Source organism: Lissotriton helveticus, chromosome 5_1 (assembly GCF_964261635.1).
Source record: "Lissotriton helveticus chromosome 5_1, aLisHel1.1, whole genome shotgun sequence".
In the NCBI taxonomy this organism is placed as follows: domain Eukaryota; kingdom Metazoa; phylum Chordata; class Amphibia; order Caudata; family Salamandridae; genus Lissotriton; species Lissotriton helveticus.
In genome coordinates, this window is record NC_136065.1 from 885,069,159 (window position 1) to 885,088,483 (window position 19,325).

Genomic DNA, 19,325 nt, shown 5'->3' on the forward strand with positions numbered 1-19,325 from the left:
GTAAGAGTGGTGGGGCGGTAGTGTGGGGGGACATTGACATACAACGGGATTGGGAAAATAAAATAAATACAACTACTTACCTTGCGTTCGCTGCATCACCGAGTCAGCGATGCGGCGAGCACAAAGTAAGTGGTTATGTTTATTTTATTTTTCTTATCTAGTCGTAGTGAATATCTGGAACAGCATCCGGACTGCCCCACTGCTGCTCCAATTTAGAAAAGGGTTGAAAATGCTCTTCTTTACAGAACAATGCATCGCAAAAAAGAACACTCCATCACAATGCATTAACCATCCAGAAACCAGTGACCTCTCCTACTACTCGTAGAATTATGCTTTCCTTTGACCTTAAAGAGTGCTTTGCAGCCTTTTGGCTAGGTTTGAAGTATAGAATTAACACATACATATATATACATAAATACATACATATTCCCTTAAATGAATGATGGCTAACTGCAGTTTTAGGGTCTGATTTTGATAATGGTAGAGCAGTAACCCCAGGTGGGCATTTCTACATTTAATTACACATGCACAGGGCATGGACATGCGCCCAGAGTCTACTCTTCAGTTTCAGCACATAAATTCTACCTGCTCTTATCAGGAGGAATGCCTGTGAGGCAGCAAACCTGGAATAAGAAACCCGCTTCTAAAAAAAGTGCCTTTTACATGGCATTTTAGCCCATAAAATCAAGGAATGGTGTGGTGCAGTTGGGACATTATGAATGGAATTGGTGATTCCTGCCCTGGTAACTTTACCCGCCATGCACTGCACCACTCATAAGTGTCACCCTTGTGGTAAACAATCTGTTGATTTCGTGAATTGGCCTTCTGGGCTACTTTAGTTTATACCTATGAGAAAAGTGGAAGCATACTCATTTTCATATAGTATTGCACAAATACAAATGGGCAATGAGGTAGAAACAAAAATGACTGATGGCTTCAAATTGTCTCTAGCAACTGGATTGCATATTATAAAGGTTGTGCAGAAATAGACAGTGAAGAGTCTTATGAAGGATACAGTAAAACCTACAGAAAGAGTAATGTACTCTGGTGCAAATTAGGAAACTTACTGAGAAAATTGCTACTGAACAATGGAGACATCTTGGTGTTGATTAAGGTATAGAACATTTGAAAACTGCATGAAGTACACCAGAACCTGGTATTTTACTTATTGGTAATGTGCCATCCAACTGATGTTGGTGATCACAGCATTATATTATGCTTCCTTTAAACATTATGAATCAGAGTTTCTTGTATCTCTATTACTTTTACGTGCATGCCTTAACTTTACTCTTTTCTAAAGAGAGAATGTTACGGATACTGAAACTAGACTAATGAACCAGATACTTCCCAATCCAGGTTGTCGTCTCCGGTTAATTGAACAATCGGCCTTATGATCATCATTTTAACCATAACACAAATTCTCAAACTTAGCACCATCAACATACTCTTACATCCCATGGAAGATAGGGGGGGGCAATGATTATGTTTGTCAACTCGCCATAAATTTCTCTCTTACTCCTTTGTGGTGATAAATCCTACCCATCAGTAGCACAACACACTTCTTAGTTTGGTTTTTGATTTTAGTTACTTATGATCACCTGCACCCAGAAAGAGTACCTGCCATGCCTTGCCTGAGAGGTCCACTAATAAGTCGCCCATTGACGTTGAGACAACTTGTGTACTAGAAGCTTGTTTCTAAGTGACTGCATTTCTCCTTATCTATCTATAGTGGTTAAAGTCAGCAAATATGTGAGCTGGACTTTAGGCAACAAGCTCTGTGTTTGTACTAGCCTGCGTTTCTAGGGAATGAAAGAGCTTTTCCTGTCCTCATCATGGAATTCACCTTTCTAGATCATCCCTCGTGTTATACTTCCTCCCAGACTGCCCAAAGGAACACATTAACCATCAAATCGGTGACAAACATGCTCGCCCTTTAGTATTACACCACTTTTTTTTTTTATGGGAGAAACAAAACGCATGAGGACTACAATGGCATACTCACTGACACTTGTGATACTGCAAACCTGGGCTAATTGATTTCTTTTTGGCCTTACATCTTTAAATAAATGAAACGGGCACCTGTTGGTCAAACCCAATATATAAATCTGGCGTGAAGGCTACACACCAGAGTGGTTTCGTGTGGTCTTATATTCAAAAAGATACGTCAGGATAATAAAATCATACACCCTCCATGAAATTTATTTTACAGCCTACCCCATCTCTTGTCATTCAGACGCGTTAGAAACAAGAACTCCCTGCTGCTGGAAGTTCCCAAGTGCAAATCTCCATTGGCAAGTAAACAAATCTTCTCTGGGGCGGCAATTGCTGCAAGGAATTTACCATCTTTTAAATTAAAACATCTCACGTGAATCATTTGCTTTTTGGATCCAGTTCAAACCGATCTGTTCTAACAATTCCCGACCCAATGATAACCATATGTCATTAGTGACTGCCTCGATACAGATTGGACTGACTAGCTTTCCTCTCTGTTATCTGCATTCTATCCAATAAAGTCTTTGCTTTGTTTATTGCTGTGTTAACTCTAAGATCATCTATGCTTGATAATTCATCTCTCCCATAATAATCCCAATGTATCCCTTCCCACCGGTGCACTGTTATGCGTAAAGCTTCCTAGTCTTTGTTGCTCTATTCAAATACTTAATTAAATGAAGGGAATTACGATGACATCAATGGGTGGTGCCAAATATAATTCTGGGCCTTTCTTCAAACCTTTTTAATTGATGAGCAGCTCTATTGGTTCTGATCTTGCATATAACATGGGAATTAACCTAGCCTAACTGGAAAAAGAGTGGTCCTCGGGTCAGAGTTTTAAAAAGGAACTGCAAATGACCTTTTTTGGGCAAAATTGCTTTACCCACATTCCCCACTTTTTATGTATAATTGTCATTCCTGCAGCTCAATTCTGAGTTTTATATCGGTGAATCTGCCTGCGATTAGGATTCCTAGGCATCTCATATCTAAATATATAAATGCGGCCTATTCATTGATCAGTTAATGCTATCCTGAGTTGTACCTCTCAAGGGGCAGTGGAGGTTCAGAAGGTCAAAACTACTCTTACACATAAGTGGGTAAACAAGACTAATGTGTGTGGATTTCTGGACAATGAAAGGTTAAAATAGGGAAAACCTGACTTTCACATGAGCTTAGCATTTGCGTCATGAACATTTTGTTGAATAAAATAATGCAAATTTCTTAGCCAGCCTGAATATTTTATCAACAACAATAACCGTATCGGCAAGCACATGGAGATGTTAATCTCTCCATGCCGAAACTGCTGGTAAAGCAGGTAAAAATGTTACTCTGTCAATGCCTAGTACATTATGCTTTAATCAAATGGCCCACGCATTAGCTGATTCTTGACTCAAATAGGCCCATGCAGAACCTCAATCTAAAATTACCTCCTCGTCCTGTCTCCCCGTCCCATTCCTTAACAGTGAGCAGCTAGTCTGCTCCACAGAAACCTAATACCTAGCAGAGCTTTTTGCACTTCCCCCAATATGGCGTCACCATCATGTGACAATAAAGGGGGAAGTGCGGCAGAGAAACTTCCTGTTCTTTTTTTTTTCTGCCTTCGCAGTCTACTGATGTCCTGGCAAGAGCTGTTGGGGGTAAGTTTTCTCTCAGTTTTTTCTTGTTGTGGCGGCCTGCTTTAGCGGCCGCCTTTTTTCCTTTTTGTTGCATGTGTGACTACCGGAGGTTCGATCCCTGCACTTTGTGGCTCCGCCTTCATGTACTTGTTTGTGGGGGGGGCTGTCACTTGTGCGGTCCGCTCTAGCGCCCGCCTGTGCCTCTTTTTTAGCTGCTGCTTGCTTTTGGGGCATTTGGTTTCAGCCTATGTGCGGTATGCACCTGTGCCTCCTCGGCCTGCTCTAGCGGCCGTTCCTCTCAATGCCGGTCCTGATGCGCCCTGCTTTAGCGGGCGGGGATTTTTGGCTGTGTTTCCTGCGACATGTGCAGCTCCCTGGGGATGTTTTTGTGCAGCCGGACACTTTTTCAGCGTCCGCCCCCTGTTTTCTGTGTGGGGACAGGGCCTAAGAATTTCGTGCCTTTCCAGGCGGGTCTCTTTTTCTTGGGTCCCGTACTCTGTGGCTACTTTGTGCCCTCCTCTCTTGTGTTGCTGCCGTGGCACTGGATGCCTCTTCTTCTGCATGTGCCTCACATGGATATCTCAGTGCAAACACGTCAGACATCTCTCGCACTGTAGTTCTGTTCTGACCGGCACCATGTTTGCCTGCTGCACTGCAGGCAGCGAGACAGAGCTCTCAACATGCACCTCTATGCATCCTCTGGATTCCTTGCGCCTGCTTCTTCATGTGGCGGTTGCTGCTGCCTTCCGGGCTCAGCAGGCTATTGGCAGTTTTGTTCAGGTGCAGAGCTCTCTGACTTGTTCATCTGTGTGCGCCCCCACTCCGTCCTGGTTGGCGTTTTGATTAATGGCCTTTCCTCACAGTTTTGGTTCTTGTATGGAGGCGCCCTTCCTTCTGTCGCTGTGGTTAGCATGTTGAGGGGGCGGTGTGGCGTTCCTCTGCTGCTTCCCGCGTTTTTGTCAGGGCGATGGCCTATTCTAATGGCATGGTTCGGGCCCTGGCTATTCTTTTGCGGGATGGTGTGGATGCCTCCTCTCTCTTGGCCCTCCTGGTGTTGCAGGTTCGCTGATTGTTGCCAATCTGTGTGCCACTGTGCTGCTTCTGAAGCTTCGATTGCTGCAAGGCGTCCTGTCTGGATGTGTTCCTGGTAGGCTGGGTCTTCTCAGTGGTCGGTCCTGCTTGGGTTGGCCTTTGTGGGTTCCCATGGACATGCTCGTGATGTCGGCAGGGTGCCGCATGCTTGTGGCTCATGTCCGCCCTCCTTCTCGGGCGCGTGGGTTTGGCTACCGACGTACCTTTGGGCCTTCTGCTCGGGGTACTTCACAGCCCTTTCATGGCTGGGGTCGTGGCCAGGGGGCCCCTGGGGGTGCCTGGTCCCGTGCCCCTACCAGTGATTTTATGGTTGGGGTCGCCTTTGTTGTTCCTGCCCCGGTGGTTGGGGGTTCCCGGATGGCTGGGACGGTGCGGACTGTGACTGGGGGTTCTTGGGTCGAGTTCTCCTCTCCTCCCCCTGGTCTCCCGGTGGCCCCCCTGCCCTGTCATCCTCTTCGGCGGGTGGCTTTGCTGGTCGGTGTGCGCCTCATGTTGGGGCAGGCGGCTGTTGTGGAGGTTCCTCCTCTGGTGAGGGCGTGGGTTGTTATTCACTCCTCTTCCTGGTCTCCGGGTACAATGCGTCGGGTCTGCATCCTGTCTTGGTTCTGGTGGGGGTCGGTCTCTTCGTCCCCCACCTTACATTCGTGTTGGTGACTTTGTTGTCCATGGACCTGTTGGCTGCTTCTCTGCATGTCCCGATCCATCCTGCGGCTCCGCGGTTTCTCCGGTTTGTGGTTGGTTCTCGGCTCTTCCGGTTCCGGGTACCTCCTTTCCGCCTTTCCTCAGAGCCACGGGTTTTCGTGCAGCTCGTGGCACCTCTGGTGGGTGTTCTCCATTCCGGGGGTCTGCATCTGTTGGATGTGGCCCTGTTGTGTCATCTTCTGGGATCCTATGGGTTCCTTGCCACTCGCCGGGTGTCTTCCCTTTCTGGGGATGGTGTTCCTCTCCTGGGAGCGCCAGTTCACTTTGTTCTGTCACCTTTCTTGGGTTATGTCCCTCTCCCGAGTGTCTGCCCGTCTCTGGTGGCGGAGTCATGGGGGGTTGGCTTCCCCTCTGCCTCTCCTCCCTTGGACCCAGATGCTTTTGTGTCCCCTCCTGCTTCATGTCCTGTCGCACTGGGGTCCTGCCACTCTGGTCTACGATGCCCTGGTTCCCGTCGCTCTGGGGCTTCAGGATGTTCCCCAGTGGTTCTCTTTCACAGGGTTTTGGCCTTCTTCCTCCTCAGACTGTGGTGGTGTTGTCTACGGATGCCTGTGCCATGGGTTGGGGTGCTGTCCAGGGTGCTTCCAGGGCTCGGTGTCGGTGGTCCCGTTTTCGTGTCTCTCCTGTCTTTGACCTGGAGGGTGTTGCGGGCAGTTTGGTTGGCTCTTCGTTGGTTTGCACCTCTCCTTCGGGGCCATGCTTTCTTGGTTCAGGCCTTCGACCTGGTTGTTCGGGCTTATGTCGCTCGTCATGGGGGCTTGTGCCGGTCTCTCTTTCTCCCTTCCAGGGTGTTCGGTCTTTGGGCCGGGCGGGCTCTCTTATCTCTGACGGCTGTCTATCTTCCGGGGTGGGAGGATGGGCCTGCGGACTCTTTGGGCAGTGTGTTCCCTTCCTTGATGTCCATGTGTCTGTCCTGGCTCTGTTCGATCTGCTTGTCCTCCGGTTCCACCTTCCATGGCTGGGTCTTTTTGCCTCGGAGGATTCTGCCCTTCTTCCTTGGTTTTGCAGCCTTGTTCCCTCCCAGTTGGTGTGGGCGACCGATGCTTTCTCTGTTCCGTGGTCGATGGGGCTCCTGTTTGCCTTCCCTCCGTTTCCTTTGCTTCCGCGGGTCCTCTGGAAGATTCGGTTGGACCGGGCGGAGATTCTCCTGGTTGTACCGGAGTGGTCTCATCAGTCTTGGTTCCCTCTGCTGCTGACCTTATCTATATGCCCCCATTGGAAGTTTCCCTTGTGTCCCTCCCCTCTGCGGGCTCCTCTTCTCGGGATTTCATCCCTGTGCCGCCTCCGGCTGGGGGTTTGGCACTTGAGAGGTTGAGTTTGTTGGGTCAGGGTTGCTCGGTTGTGGTTGCCCGGTGCCTCCAATTAAAGCGACGCCCTTCCACCTTGAAGTCCTATGGCCATCTTTGTGTGAATTTCTCCTCCTGGTGTCTTGGGAGGGGTCTCTCTTCTGCCTCCTGTGAGGCTGTGAGGGTGTTGGTCTTCTTGCGGGATGGTTTAATCTTGGGGCTCGCTGTTTCTTCTCTGCGTGCGCAGTGGGCTGCCATTCTTGCCTTTCGGGGTTCCTCTGTGTCCTCTGTCTCTGTTGGTGGCTCGCCTTTTGCGGAGTTTTTTGCTTCAGCGTCTTGTTTCTCACTCCTCTGTGCCTGCCTGGGATCTTCCCTTGGTTCTCCAGGCCTTGACGTGTCCACCTTTCGAGCCCTTGGTCGCAGTGGACCTTAAGTTCCTTTCTGCTAAGGTTCTTTTCCTGGTGGCCATAACTTCTGGGTGGCGGGTTGGTGAGATTGGGGCTTCGATGGCCTCGCCCCCCTTTTTGCATTTTTGCGCTAATGTCATTCTCCGTCCCAGTCAGTTTTTTCTGCCTAAGCTGTTGTCACCTTTCCACTGTCAGGAGGATGTTGTTCTCCCTGTTTTTTTTCCAGCTCCTGCCTCTCCTAAAGAAGTGGTTCTCCATTCTTTGGATGTGCTGCGGGCTCTCCGCTTCTCCTTGGAGAGGACCTCTAGTTTCCGAAGGTTGATTCCTTGTTTTTCACCTATGGTTTTTCTGGGCGGGGTCTTCGTCCTTCCTTGTCTGCCTTGACTCGTTGGGTCATGGGTGCTGTGGTTTCCGCCTACGATTCTGCCCACTGTCCTGTCCCCTCTTCTGTTCAGAGTAGGTCGACCAGGGGCGTCTCCTCCTACTGGGCCATGTTCGAAGGGGCCTCCTTGAGAGGCATTTGTAATGCTGCCACATGGGCTGCTCACCATACGTTTGTTTCACATTATCGTCTTCAGTTAGGGATGGCGGCCTCTGCTGCTTTCGGCGCTTGTGTCCTGTCTGCGGTACATGGTTTATGATGTGTACTGTTTTCAGTTGATTAAATTGACCTGTTTTCTCGCACTTTCTGGTCTGTTTTTTCTTACAATCACTGTGTGCTTGGGTATGGGCTCACTGTTAAGGAATGGGATGAGGAAACAGGACGAGGAGGTAATGCCCGGTTACTCACCGGTAATAATCATTACTCCGAGTCCTGGTCTCCCCGTCCCATTCCTGAGCCCTTCCCTCCCTCCTTGTATTTGGTTTTGGGGTGATTGTTTCATTTCTGGGTTTTTTCTTTGGTATTCTCAGGAAGTTTCTCTGCCGCACTTCCCCCTTTATTGTCACATGATGGTGACGCCATATTGGGGAAGTGCAAAAAGCTCTGCTAGGTATTAGGTTTCTGTGGAACAGGCTATCTGCTCACTGTTAAGGAATGGGACGGGGATACCAGGACTCGGAGTAATGATTATTACCAGTGAGTAACCGGGCATTTATTGCCCGTTCCACAGAAATATGGTACATATTAGTACCTATTCGGCCATACAGGAAGCATTGTCTCACAACAACCACACTGAAATGTTCCTGAATATCCTGATTCTCACCCATGTTCAAGCATCAATTAAAGGGGCCACTGCATCTTTGCACAAAGTTGTGTATACACTCCCACAGTGATTACTAGACTAGAACCACTTTATGTACAGAGATCACCTTTAAGTCCGTTTTATTATGCAGGATTCTGAAGACCAATCTCAGACGTGCATTAAAAATTCCCTCCTTGAACTCAAACGGCTTAATTGGAGATTTGTGTGAAAAGTTCTTTCAATGCAAAACTTCAGAACTGTGTCAAGAGCTGTATAGAGTTGAAACATTGCACCTCCCAATCAGTGTATCGTGAGCACCAACTTTGAACAGACTGTGCGATGCATAGAGAGTTCTACTAATAAACAAAATGAGGATAGTACTAAGACAGCTGCCAATATATAATGTGGAGTGCACGTCACGTACACCAGCAAAACACAGCTTGACCACTGAGGCAAGAGTTTGGCCACTGGATCAAGGCCACTTTTATTGTGAAACATGACATGAGTTTGAAAACGTTACCATGAACAGCACCAGTTACACTACATAAAACAGTCAAGTGCTCTATTAGTGCAATTCATGAGATGTAGATCTAGAACAATCAACCTGCAAATTGAACATTGCAGCGAGTTTGGCCAATGCACAACCTAAGAATTACCTTAAGAGCTCCATCAATTTAGAACCTGACGTGCATGAAGATCGTTGACCATGCACAGCCTATGCATTGCATCAAAAAACACTTATTCATGCACAAACTTAGAAATACCCCAAAACACTGTCAATCATAATTCCTGTCTAAAATCAATATAAGACTTGTGCCAATTAGTATCTTAATTGGTAATCTCGATAGACTATTAATATTGTCCTCTGCCTTGACAGAAATATATTTTCACATTTCATAAAAACCCAAAGTGGGGATTCATGCAAAATATTATGACATCACATGCCAGCTCGACACCCTGTAAGTGTTGCTGTGGTGTTAGTGCAGATTGTCCCTTGGAATTCTGTATCGTTCTAAATAATGCTTCTAAGTCTTAGAATTTACCACTCAGCCACTAAATTAAAATACCTCAAGTTTCCCATCTCCTGGTTCTTCATTAGGAATACTATATTTTGCTTTCTCTGCATGTAAAGAGACAGAAGCCATTTGTGGTTTCACTATCCATCACACCAGGGGATTGGATTATCATTCTTCATGATCCTGGTTGTCAATTAGGTTTCTCAAAAGGCATTATGGGTATAGTGCACATTTATTCTTTTCATTCATATCATAGCCACCTCATCGACAATTGATGAGACAAATCAGTTCAATGCATATGTCTTACTGTCTAAGTCTTAACCATGGTATTTAAGTACAACATACAGCTTAAATGCACAACCTCTATCAAGAGGTCCATAATTGCCTGACCATAGCTTTTCTACTAGATTCTACATGAATGTTGCTGCTCGTTTCTCAAGTAGTGAGCCTGTATTGGTGGGCGCCATTGTAGTGCTGTGTTACCTTGATGTCAAGTGTTCCTTTAGGGCCCCCTTCTCCACCACCAATCTCCCTGCTTCTGATTTCAGAAGAGCCGGAGCATGGTCACAAGAGCCCATGTGTCAGCATTGTGTCCAGGGTGGGAAGTAGTAGAGTATTTAAGGTCCCAATTCCTATGGGGCCACTTCATTGATGATCCATTTATCACCAGAATTACTAAAATTCTATTTCTAATGGTAACAGATTACTGCTGTTTTGATAATTTCGATTTCCTTAGTAGAAGATATATGTCTGCATAAGTAGAAAATTTCATCATTGGCTACTTAGTGAATATGGTCAGCAAATTCATGCATGACAAACCTGGGCCTTTGATCACAAGTGGAACCCACACCAGAACAACAAGCTTGGTAATAGAATGTCTATTCAAAGCCAGTCTGGGCTCAATATCAGGTGCTGGATGTATGTCCTACTTGGGTCTTTCATTAACACTCCTCATAGTGTTCATTGTGGGGCTTTCCAGTGCTTTTCAGCCGTCGTTTTAGTATTATGAAAGTAAAAAAACCTTCTTGAGGCAGGAAAAACAAATCTTGTATTGTGTACAGGATAATAAGACTAGTGTGGGTAAGAAATGTCAAACAGAAGAAGTGTATCAAATAGCATACCCAAGGCAAAGAGAGACTTTTAAGGTTGACTGAGAGCAAGTACCACAGCTCCAGTATCATACCTGACAATAAATGATCATCAAAACTGGATGCAAAAACGTATATTTTTCTCAGACTTATATTTTCACATTTTGTTCTCTTGTAACTACTGGCCTCGTGGAGCACTAGGCGGGACCTCAACAATTCTAATAATAACTTCAAAAATCCTAGCCCAGTTCCCAGAGAGCTTTCAGATAACAAACACTACTCATATGTCATCATAGATTTGAAATGTTCTCTGTACAAGAAAGAATATAGTTTAGACACAATTGACTAGTTTCCGCGATCATGTTGTAGTGTTCTGCATTAGCTAGAGTACCGTGGTCAGGCAGAAATGGATTTACTCATTTGGTGTTTCCTACAGCCGCAAATCCTAATTCTCTACCTGATATTTGCACAAATGGACCATCCAGATCCACGTACTGTACTGTAATGCTTGACATTTTGAGATGGAATTGAGGGCGAGTGGTGAAGCCAACAATCTACATATGATTACCCACATTCTACACCGTAGATGCTTGTCCATCAAATCAGTTGTTGCTGTGTCCTGTACTGAAAAAGTTTTGGTGCTCTGAATCACCAGCGAGTTCTGAAATTTGCATTTCTTCTATCAGTGAATACTGCTCATAAAGTTTTAAGAATATGTGGCATATTTTAATAATAGCACAGAATTGTTCGCACAATAGAATTAGATAAAGTAATTGAATCCCATTGAGACCTCTCTAAAATCAGATGGCCAGGCAAAACCTGGACTGCGGAAGTCACTCAGTCTAGCTGGCAGAAAAAGACAGCCCATGCATAAACAACTTGGCTCAATAGAAGCCTAGAAAATTGACATAGTACACAATGTTTAGGAAATCCATTATTCTCTAAACACTTAACATAAATAGTATACTCAAAAACTTCACACAGTCTCATTTTATAACTTGTGACCCATCTATCCCAGCTCCTATCATGAAGGTAACTGTTGCGTTCAGAGAAAAAATAGCATAGGATCGATGAGTAGAAGACATTTAATAACAAAAGAGAGAGTTCCAATGGTTGGTATCTAGGAATTTTAGTCAAAAACAACCCATAGCTCTAACAAACGGGTGGTGAAGGCACTGGAGCCTGCCTATACCCTAGCAAGCATTGGCTCCTATGGACAGCACCTGAAGGCAATCCAGTATGACCAGCAATGAAAAGGTTTCAAACAACAGTTCAGGAGACCAATAACAAATCACAATTGTCAGAATAATCAATTGCAAACAAATTTTACTTTACAAAAGGAAAAAGAAAAAGAATTTAGACGTATCTGTGGCTCATAAATTTTAGTGGGCACATAAGTTTTGTATATGTTGTACCCCTCTTTTTTAACATAATTATGGTTTGCCACATGTTTGGTTTCCCCTGTATGTCTTGTATTTTTGCATAAACCAGCAATTATATCTTTTGAGCACACTATTTATAATAAATTTGTGATAACTTTCTAATCTTTTGTTGACAGTTTTTGATTTGTGTCTCCCTTTCCCTCATTCTCTCCTTCCCCTTTTATTCTTTTTCTTTTTTCTTTTGTAAAGTGAAATTTGTTTGCAATTGATTATTCTGACAATTGTGATTTGTTATTGGTCTCCTGAACTGTTGTTTGGAATACTAATTGACTGCCCCTGGTTCAGGTTGGTGGGTTGCCTCTGTGGTTGTTCATGATCAGCAATGAAAAGGTAGCATTGATTCACCTGCTTGGATACAATATATCCAGTCCATAAAAAAGGCCATAGGCGGTTGAAAATGACATCTTTAGACAGATTTGATTGTATGATTTCAATCATCAATGTATTCAGTTACCATTCAATTACAGTTTGTATGTAATCTAAATATCATCATGTAAGGGTCTCCTCATAGAACTGATCCTTGACGTTCGTTATCAATATTCTACAAATTTTCATTGAGAGTTTACGCCTGTAGACACAAGTTGGGATTTTCATCCTAAGAAATTAGGGTTTCCAGTGATTAAAAACACATCACAGGGGTGTTGGGCTCTCATGTTCGTTAATATGACAAAAACTGCTGGTGAAGTAAGATGAATTGTTGATCTTTGAGTTCTGGTTCTTGGGCATCAATACTGCATTCACCGACTGATGTGTGGAAAAGGTAATCATTCCCTTGGTGACAAATCTGAGATCAGTAGAAATCATTAGAAGGCAATGAACCAAGGAATGGAGTCCTTTAACCAAAGAGTATGTCCATAGATTAGAAGCATTGATCTATACGATGTCTATTTTTGGTCAAAATGAAGTTATTGGAACCTTTCTCGGAAAGCTGTTGGCCACCATTTAAAGACACACATCTCCACGTGTCTTTATGAGACTTGGTCTTTATTCCTCGTTAAGTCTCTCAGCTAGCTGGGTCAGTAAAGATGTGTAGGTTTGTGTTCTACTTCTGGACAGTGTTCAATATTTAACCACTGAGTTGCCAGCAATGTTTATGGCTTTATTTTCAAGCTTACTACCTTTACCCATGAGGCTTTGGGATGGTGCTTGTGTATATGAAACACCATTTCTGCATGGTTTAACTTATTAGGAAAATGTGAGGGGGAGTCCTAATATAAATTCTAATTGCCAGCTGCAGATTAGACAGTCTACTAACAGGGAACTGAATCTGCAAATGAGAAGACAAACATACTGTGATAAAATGTAATCCAACATGAATGATCAAACTAAACTAAATGTGTCATACATGTGAAACCTGATTACAATCTATGAATGCTTTTTTTAACAAAAGGTATATCTTCTTGACATTTTTTGCAGATCCCCACATAAAGGTGAAGAAAAATAGAAAAGACCAACAAGACACACTCAAAATAAAAGACTCATTAAATTCCTATGAATATACAATCTTAAAAAGAATGCCATTTTCGAGTACAAAGCTCATAACCATAAATCACAACATAGTTTCTAATGAAGAAGGAACATGCATTCTCTGCACATAGTGAATGTCAGTCACTGTTCTATATAAATCTTTGTGGCAAAGCTACCCTTGGAAAAATGTAAACGTTGATGGCCTTGGGGCGACATATCACTTTAATTTGAACCCCTAATGCACACAGCAGGAATCAAACAGCCATCACTAGCATGTCATTGAATGCAAGAATACCGGACTTCCTTCACTGCAGGCATCTGAAAAAAAATGCTGCATGTGCTCAGTAAAAAAAAAAAAAAAGCTTTCAATTGGATTTCAGAAGTTATTGATCTGGTGTTCTGTAACACATCTTATAGCGAATTATGCCTCGGTGCAGCCTTTCAGTGGGAAGCTTTCTAAGATCAGGGCAGTATTTCTAATGTAGGAGAAAAAGCAGATTACCTATTGTGGCCCATGCTTATATATCGAAAAGACATCCTTTAGCAATAGAAAATTCCTGACATTGGTTAAATGAACCATTTTGATGTTCACCCAGTCCACTGCATGCTAAGCAGCAAACCACGGCACAAAATAGCTTCAGAAGTGTTTAATCATATTTCTTCAAAACATGCACTGAGTAAGCCACTAACATGTCAAAAGAGTCATTTGGATAGTAGAATAACGAATCCTACAGAAAACCTTGAGATAAACTGTTAAAAAAAATGAGTATGTTCATTGTACAGCGATCACTGCTCTGAAGTGCGAAACAGACAACCCATAATAAGTCAATGTATTAAAATGTGAGCACAGTCTAAGCGGGGAAAAATAATTACCATTATATTTTCTGAAACGATACCGTCTATTATGATCTGCATTTTATTATTATTATTATTGTTAAAAATTGCAATGTTCAATTGCAAAAAAGCTCCCCTGTATGTATATCAAATATATCTTCACTCGAAATGTGTTTCTGTGCATTATGAGCGAAGGGATGCCCGTTCCCAAGGTGTTAAGTGAAAGCCATGGCATTTAAGATTTTGAGTGTCTGATACTGAAACAGGATTTGCAAACTATTCTTCAGCAATACTCCTAGGCCGTGTGCAGGCCACAGAAAGTGACTTCACGTGTCCTCGTAGTTCAAGGCACCCGCTTCGTTTGCTCGCTCACAAGGTACACGCAGAAGGCAGACATACATTGCCGGTGACAATTAACGGTGTCTCCAAAATGCAGCAACGAAGGAGAGGGTGGGAGGGGGTTAAAGAGAGAGAGTGGAAAATAGAGGAGGAAGATAGCCAGCGGGTTCCTAAGAGAGAGAGAGAGAGAGAGAGAGAGAGAGAGAGAGGATGGAAGGGGGGGGGGGCGAGTGAAGGGAGGTGTGAGAAAGACTGCCAGGTGAGGCTGGGAGAAAGAGTTCGAGCTAGAGAGAGATGGGATTGCAAGAGAGGGAGAGCGAGGAGGCTGACAGAGAGTACGAGAAAGATAAAGAGAGAGTGGGGTGCAGAAAACGAGGGGTGAGTGGGAAGAATGGAATGAAGAAGGCGAGACAGAGACAGTGGGAAGGGGGAAGGATAGAAAACGAGAAAGAGAGGGAGAACGCAGGAGAGAAACAGGGCGAGAAAGAAGGAGAGGTAGGGGCAGCCTGGCACCAGATTAACGGCATCAACCGTGCACAGCTGTGTTTAAAAAAAAATTCACATGCCCCACAAATGCAAATCCCTTTTCCTCGTGTAATCTGTTTAATCGCGCCCTAATGGTAATCGGCAGTTGTTCTGCCATCCCCGTTTGATCACCGACTGACGGACATGCCCTTCCATTGCACACCGTCCTTCACTTATATGAATATGTATACACGCCCATACTGAGGCGTGACGAACATGCACAATGTTCGTGGGACACAACCTGCCCGCTCTTATGCGTGCCATGGTCCCCCCCCCCCCAGTTGTGGGATACATATAGAACCAGCAGACATTAACAAGTAATACAGGCAGAGTCCACATTCAAGGGCTTCCAGCGTGCACAGACAAGCATGGGACAAATTCAAAGACAGAGCCATAGCGAAGAGAAGAAAATATATATATGATTAAAAAAACGAGGCCTGCTAGTTCCCATTCACTCAGCTTTTAGATGAGCCTTGGTGTGAGAAAACAAAATCCTAGGTAGGTTGGCAAAATTGGCGGTTGCGACAGTCCCAGGAGGGCGCGCTATTTCTGTCAGTGGAGCAGCCAATGAAATGGACGTCCCGCGCACCCAACTCTCCCCGAGCTCCCTCTGAAAACGAACAGAGGAGCGAGAGGCTTTGGAGCAAAACTCCCTGTTCAAATAATAGCCCTGGACAACCACTAGCGAGGCGAGTTATTGCCTTGTTTGCTATTGTACTGGCAGTTTTTTTTTCTAATTTACTGGCTTGACTGTCTCCTAACCCTGCAGCGCCACGAAGCCCGTAGAAGAGAAGATTTATTGGTTTTTTCGGCAAAAACAATTACCAACATTGCGCCTTTTGATGCATGGATACGGTATATCTATATTGAAACACACACACACATACATACACACACATGCACCACGCACAATTACATTCACTCCACTTTCACTTGACATAAGCTACTGCTATTGCGTTCACCATGCACCCCTTGCATAAACAGGCACCGGAACTAAATAAGCGACTCTGCCGTAACCTCTCACTGATTTATAGCTCCGGAGACAGGGGACTTCACCAACCGCAGAGGGTACATTTATGAGGCATTTTGTTAGCGCGGTAAAGGGGGAGTTGTTGTTAGAGAGCGTTGCAGAACACAAGACCCTTGCCACAAAATTCCCAGTTCCAAGGTAAGCCTCTGTCCTAGATAACCTTCAGCGGTTGCAGCACACCCAGCCGCGAGGCGACCAGTACATTAGGCAGGGCGTCTGATTGTACCGAGTACTGAGCTGCATAATGCGCAGAGCTTGCCTACGATTCAACCCGAGCAGAAAGGAGGAACGGCCTGTATTGGACGGTTTCTCCTACATACACCTCATTTGCGCATCCAGGGGAGTCATCTTATAAAAGAATGCCAGTGGCCTGGAAGAGATCCGTGGGGCCTCGCGCAAGGAAGGAAAATGCCCACCCCCACCCTCCAGGACCTGGCCGGGAAGCAATGGCCACAATTGAAGTAAACTAGCCCACCCTTCTCCTTCCTCCCGGTGCCACTGCACCTGCTGCACAATTGATAGCTACGCCCCTGCGTTAATATTCAGCGGTACACTTTCCAAAACGCCCCTAGATGTACATATGAAAAACTGTCAGTACTGTGTACAGCAACACTTAACCAGGTGGGCTGTTTAGAGATTACCAACAGCTTCATTTATTTTACATTTTCATTTACGGAAATAATATTTCAGTGCCTCCATCCAGAGGCTCAGTATTGTTCTGTCCACTCTCAATACTCGTGAAGCAAGGTTTGGAGCCTCTGATACTGAAGATCACATGATTTCACCTCCAGAGTCTTATATTAACACCTGCCACCTGGGATACTAGGAACTTCTCATTCACCCAAAATAGGGTTAATCCTTGGAATGTGGCCTCCAACTGGGAATTTATTGACTTGGACACGTATTTCATCTGGTAAGTGAACGAGTATTCATGAGATAACGTAATATTGATGCCATATTGGCACAACCACACCCCCTTAATGGTTTCCTCCCACACTGCAATTGTGTTTAGTTGACTTCTGCTTTAGCCATGTACTAATAACCCAATGCAGCGGTACTTACGGAATTTAGGAAAGGCGGTGGTAGCTGGTGTGGTAGTGGAGTCTGGGAAACGGGATAGGGTCCAGGATGGGGTGGAGTCGTGGAGGTAAATGGTGGTGGAGGAGGTAGTGTGTGCAGCAGTGGGCCAGGTGGGCACCGTCTGGGTGGTGTGGGCCCCCGGTAGGGGACTGGACACCAAAGTGGAGGTTCTGAAGTGGCCAGTTGTAGATATCATGGTAGGAGGAGATGCAGTGTGCCGCGAGGTGGTGGTCCTGGGGCTGGATTTGGCAGGGTTCCGGGCCCCTGGCAAACGCCCAGGTGCCCGCGTGGTAGTAGTCAAGCGGGTGCTGATCTGATTGGGGGTCCTGGTAATAATGGCCGTGGCAGCAGTGGTGGTGGTGGTGTCCGGGACCTTTGGGAGTGAGCTGGACTTGGACTCCTTAGAAAGGAATATGGGGTCCTGCCCGATGCCCTTGGAATCCATCAGATCGGTGGGTACATAATCCTTGACTGAGCCCACCACAATCCATTTGAGCAGCATCAGGCTCAGCCCCAGTCCAATGAATCCGATCAGGAGGGGCACCACACAGAGCCATGTCTGCTGCCGGTTCCACACAATGCAGTCGCTGCAGCGCACCTCCCTGGGGTTTTGTGCCTCGTCCCGCTCCTCTGGTGGGTTACCCCCTGCCGCCTCATCAGCTGCTGCTGGACGCACAGGAGGGGAAGTGGAGGAAGCCCCTTCACTCATCCTGCACGCCTTTCAGCCCCCCCAAAAGGCATCGGTCTCCAGAATTCCAAGGACCAGCATCAACACAACAAAAACACCCAAAAAATCCGTCAGATCAGGAATTCAGCACCACATTTTATAGGGGACAGAACATCCCTGGGCCCAAAAAGCGTCGCCCTTCCATGCAAAGGTCTGCATGGGTTGCTGAATCAGCTAGAACACGCGCCCCATCCTCAGCTCTCACATTCCGACCAGCCTGGACTCCCCCTTCACATCTTCTTCCTCGTTTTCCCTTTCTTCTCTTCCTCGTGAATGACAAAAGAGCCTCCTGGCTTTACAACGCACATCCTTCATCCAGACCCAGAAAAGGTCCACATTCCAGCACAGGGCAGCCTTTTCCCCCGTATCCCTTTTGCCTTTTTCCTAGTGACAGAAAAGATGCACCAGCATTCCTCGGCTGCTTCTCCGAGAGGCGACGGAGCAGCAAAATGCACCTGTTATTCAGCAACCCTAGCATCCAACCCTTGGTCGGCACTTTAAAAGACAGACCAATCCGGATGCAGAGGGGAGACACACGCACAGGCAGCTCTCTCCAACGGCAGCCGCGGCAGTCGACATACCCAGTGATAAAACTCGAACCAGCGACGATTTCACCTCACAAAAGGGGCCGCAAACCCGGGTCCGGCAGCACAGGCCATCTCTGGCGGGGGCTGCGCGGCTCCCATTGACTCGCTCCTCAGAGCTCCCGGCTTCTGCCCAGGGAGAGACAGCAGGCTGGCTCCGGGAGAGGCGGTGGCACCTCCCCCTACAGCCTAATGGTGGTTTCTTAATGCGCACAAGATAAATAAATGATCCGAGCGAGTCCCCCAGGAGGGGCTCGGAGACCTGCGCCTTTTAACAGGTTTCCGAGCACGCCTGGCTATGCTACTGCAATGGGGTCACGATAGGCTTCGGTGGATTCTTCACGAGGTGCCTCTGAGGAGAGGAGGGGCTTGGGGGTATTTCCATGAGAGCCACTGACAGCCTCTGCTCAGATTGCTCGCCACAGCATCAAGCGGCGCGCGGTCCTCATACCTGCTCCGAATTGGAATTGATGTCACTGCCCAAGCGATGTATGTCGTGATACTTTACCGAAGTAGTGGCTGCCGCACATTTCGGGTTGCAAGCAAACCTCATGCCTCGACTTGCAGAAATGCACTCATTACGGATGGAAGCCTCGCACTGCTCCCGGAAATATCATTCGCCCAAACTTCTCCGGCTCTCTCAGCGGGTCAACCCACTTCCACCCACCTTAACATCACACATTTTAAGCAGTGGAGGCTGCACATTTTGGCGGGGGTGGGGCCACACAGACGCCTCGTTCACACCCATTCATTCACAACACACATGCACACACACCTATTCACAACACTCACTAGCAAATAGACATACATTCATACGTACACACGCACGAGTACACCAAACAACAACAAAAAAAACATAACATTTGCCTCAACAGCAGTTCTCGGACAGGGAAGCCTCGGAGGTCCCACGAGGA

At 46.1% G+C, this 19,325-nt stretch overlaps 1 protein-coding gene across 2 annotated transcripts in view; it reads right to left on the reverse strand.

Annotated features, from left to right (window-relative positions):
- The window catches only part of NRG3 (neuregulin 3), a 1,733,439-nt gene extending 1,714,715 nt beyond the window's left edge, over positions 1 to 18,724 (reverse strand). For both annotated transcript variants that reach the window (XM_078641127.1, XM_078641126.1), the window contains exon 1: positions 17,083 to 18,724. In XM_078641127.1, the coding sequence (XP_078497253.1) occupies positions 17,083 to 17,809 (727 nt within the window). In that variant the 5' untranslated portion in view covers positions 17,810 to 18,724. The remainder of the gene's footprint in view (positions 1 to 17,082) is intronic.
- Positions 18,725 to 19,325: the final 601 nt, after the last annotated feature.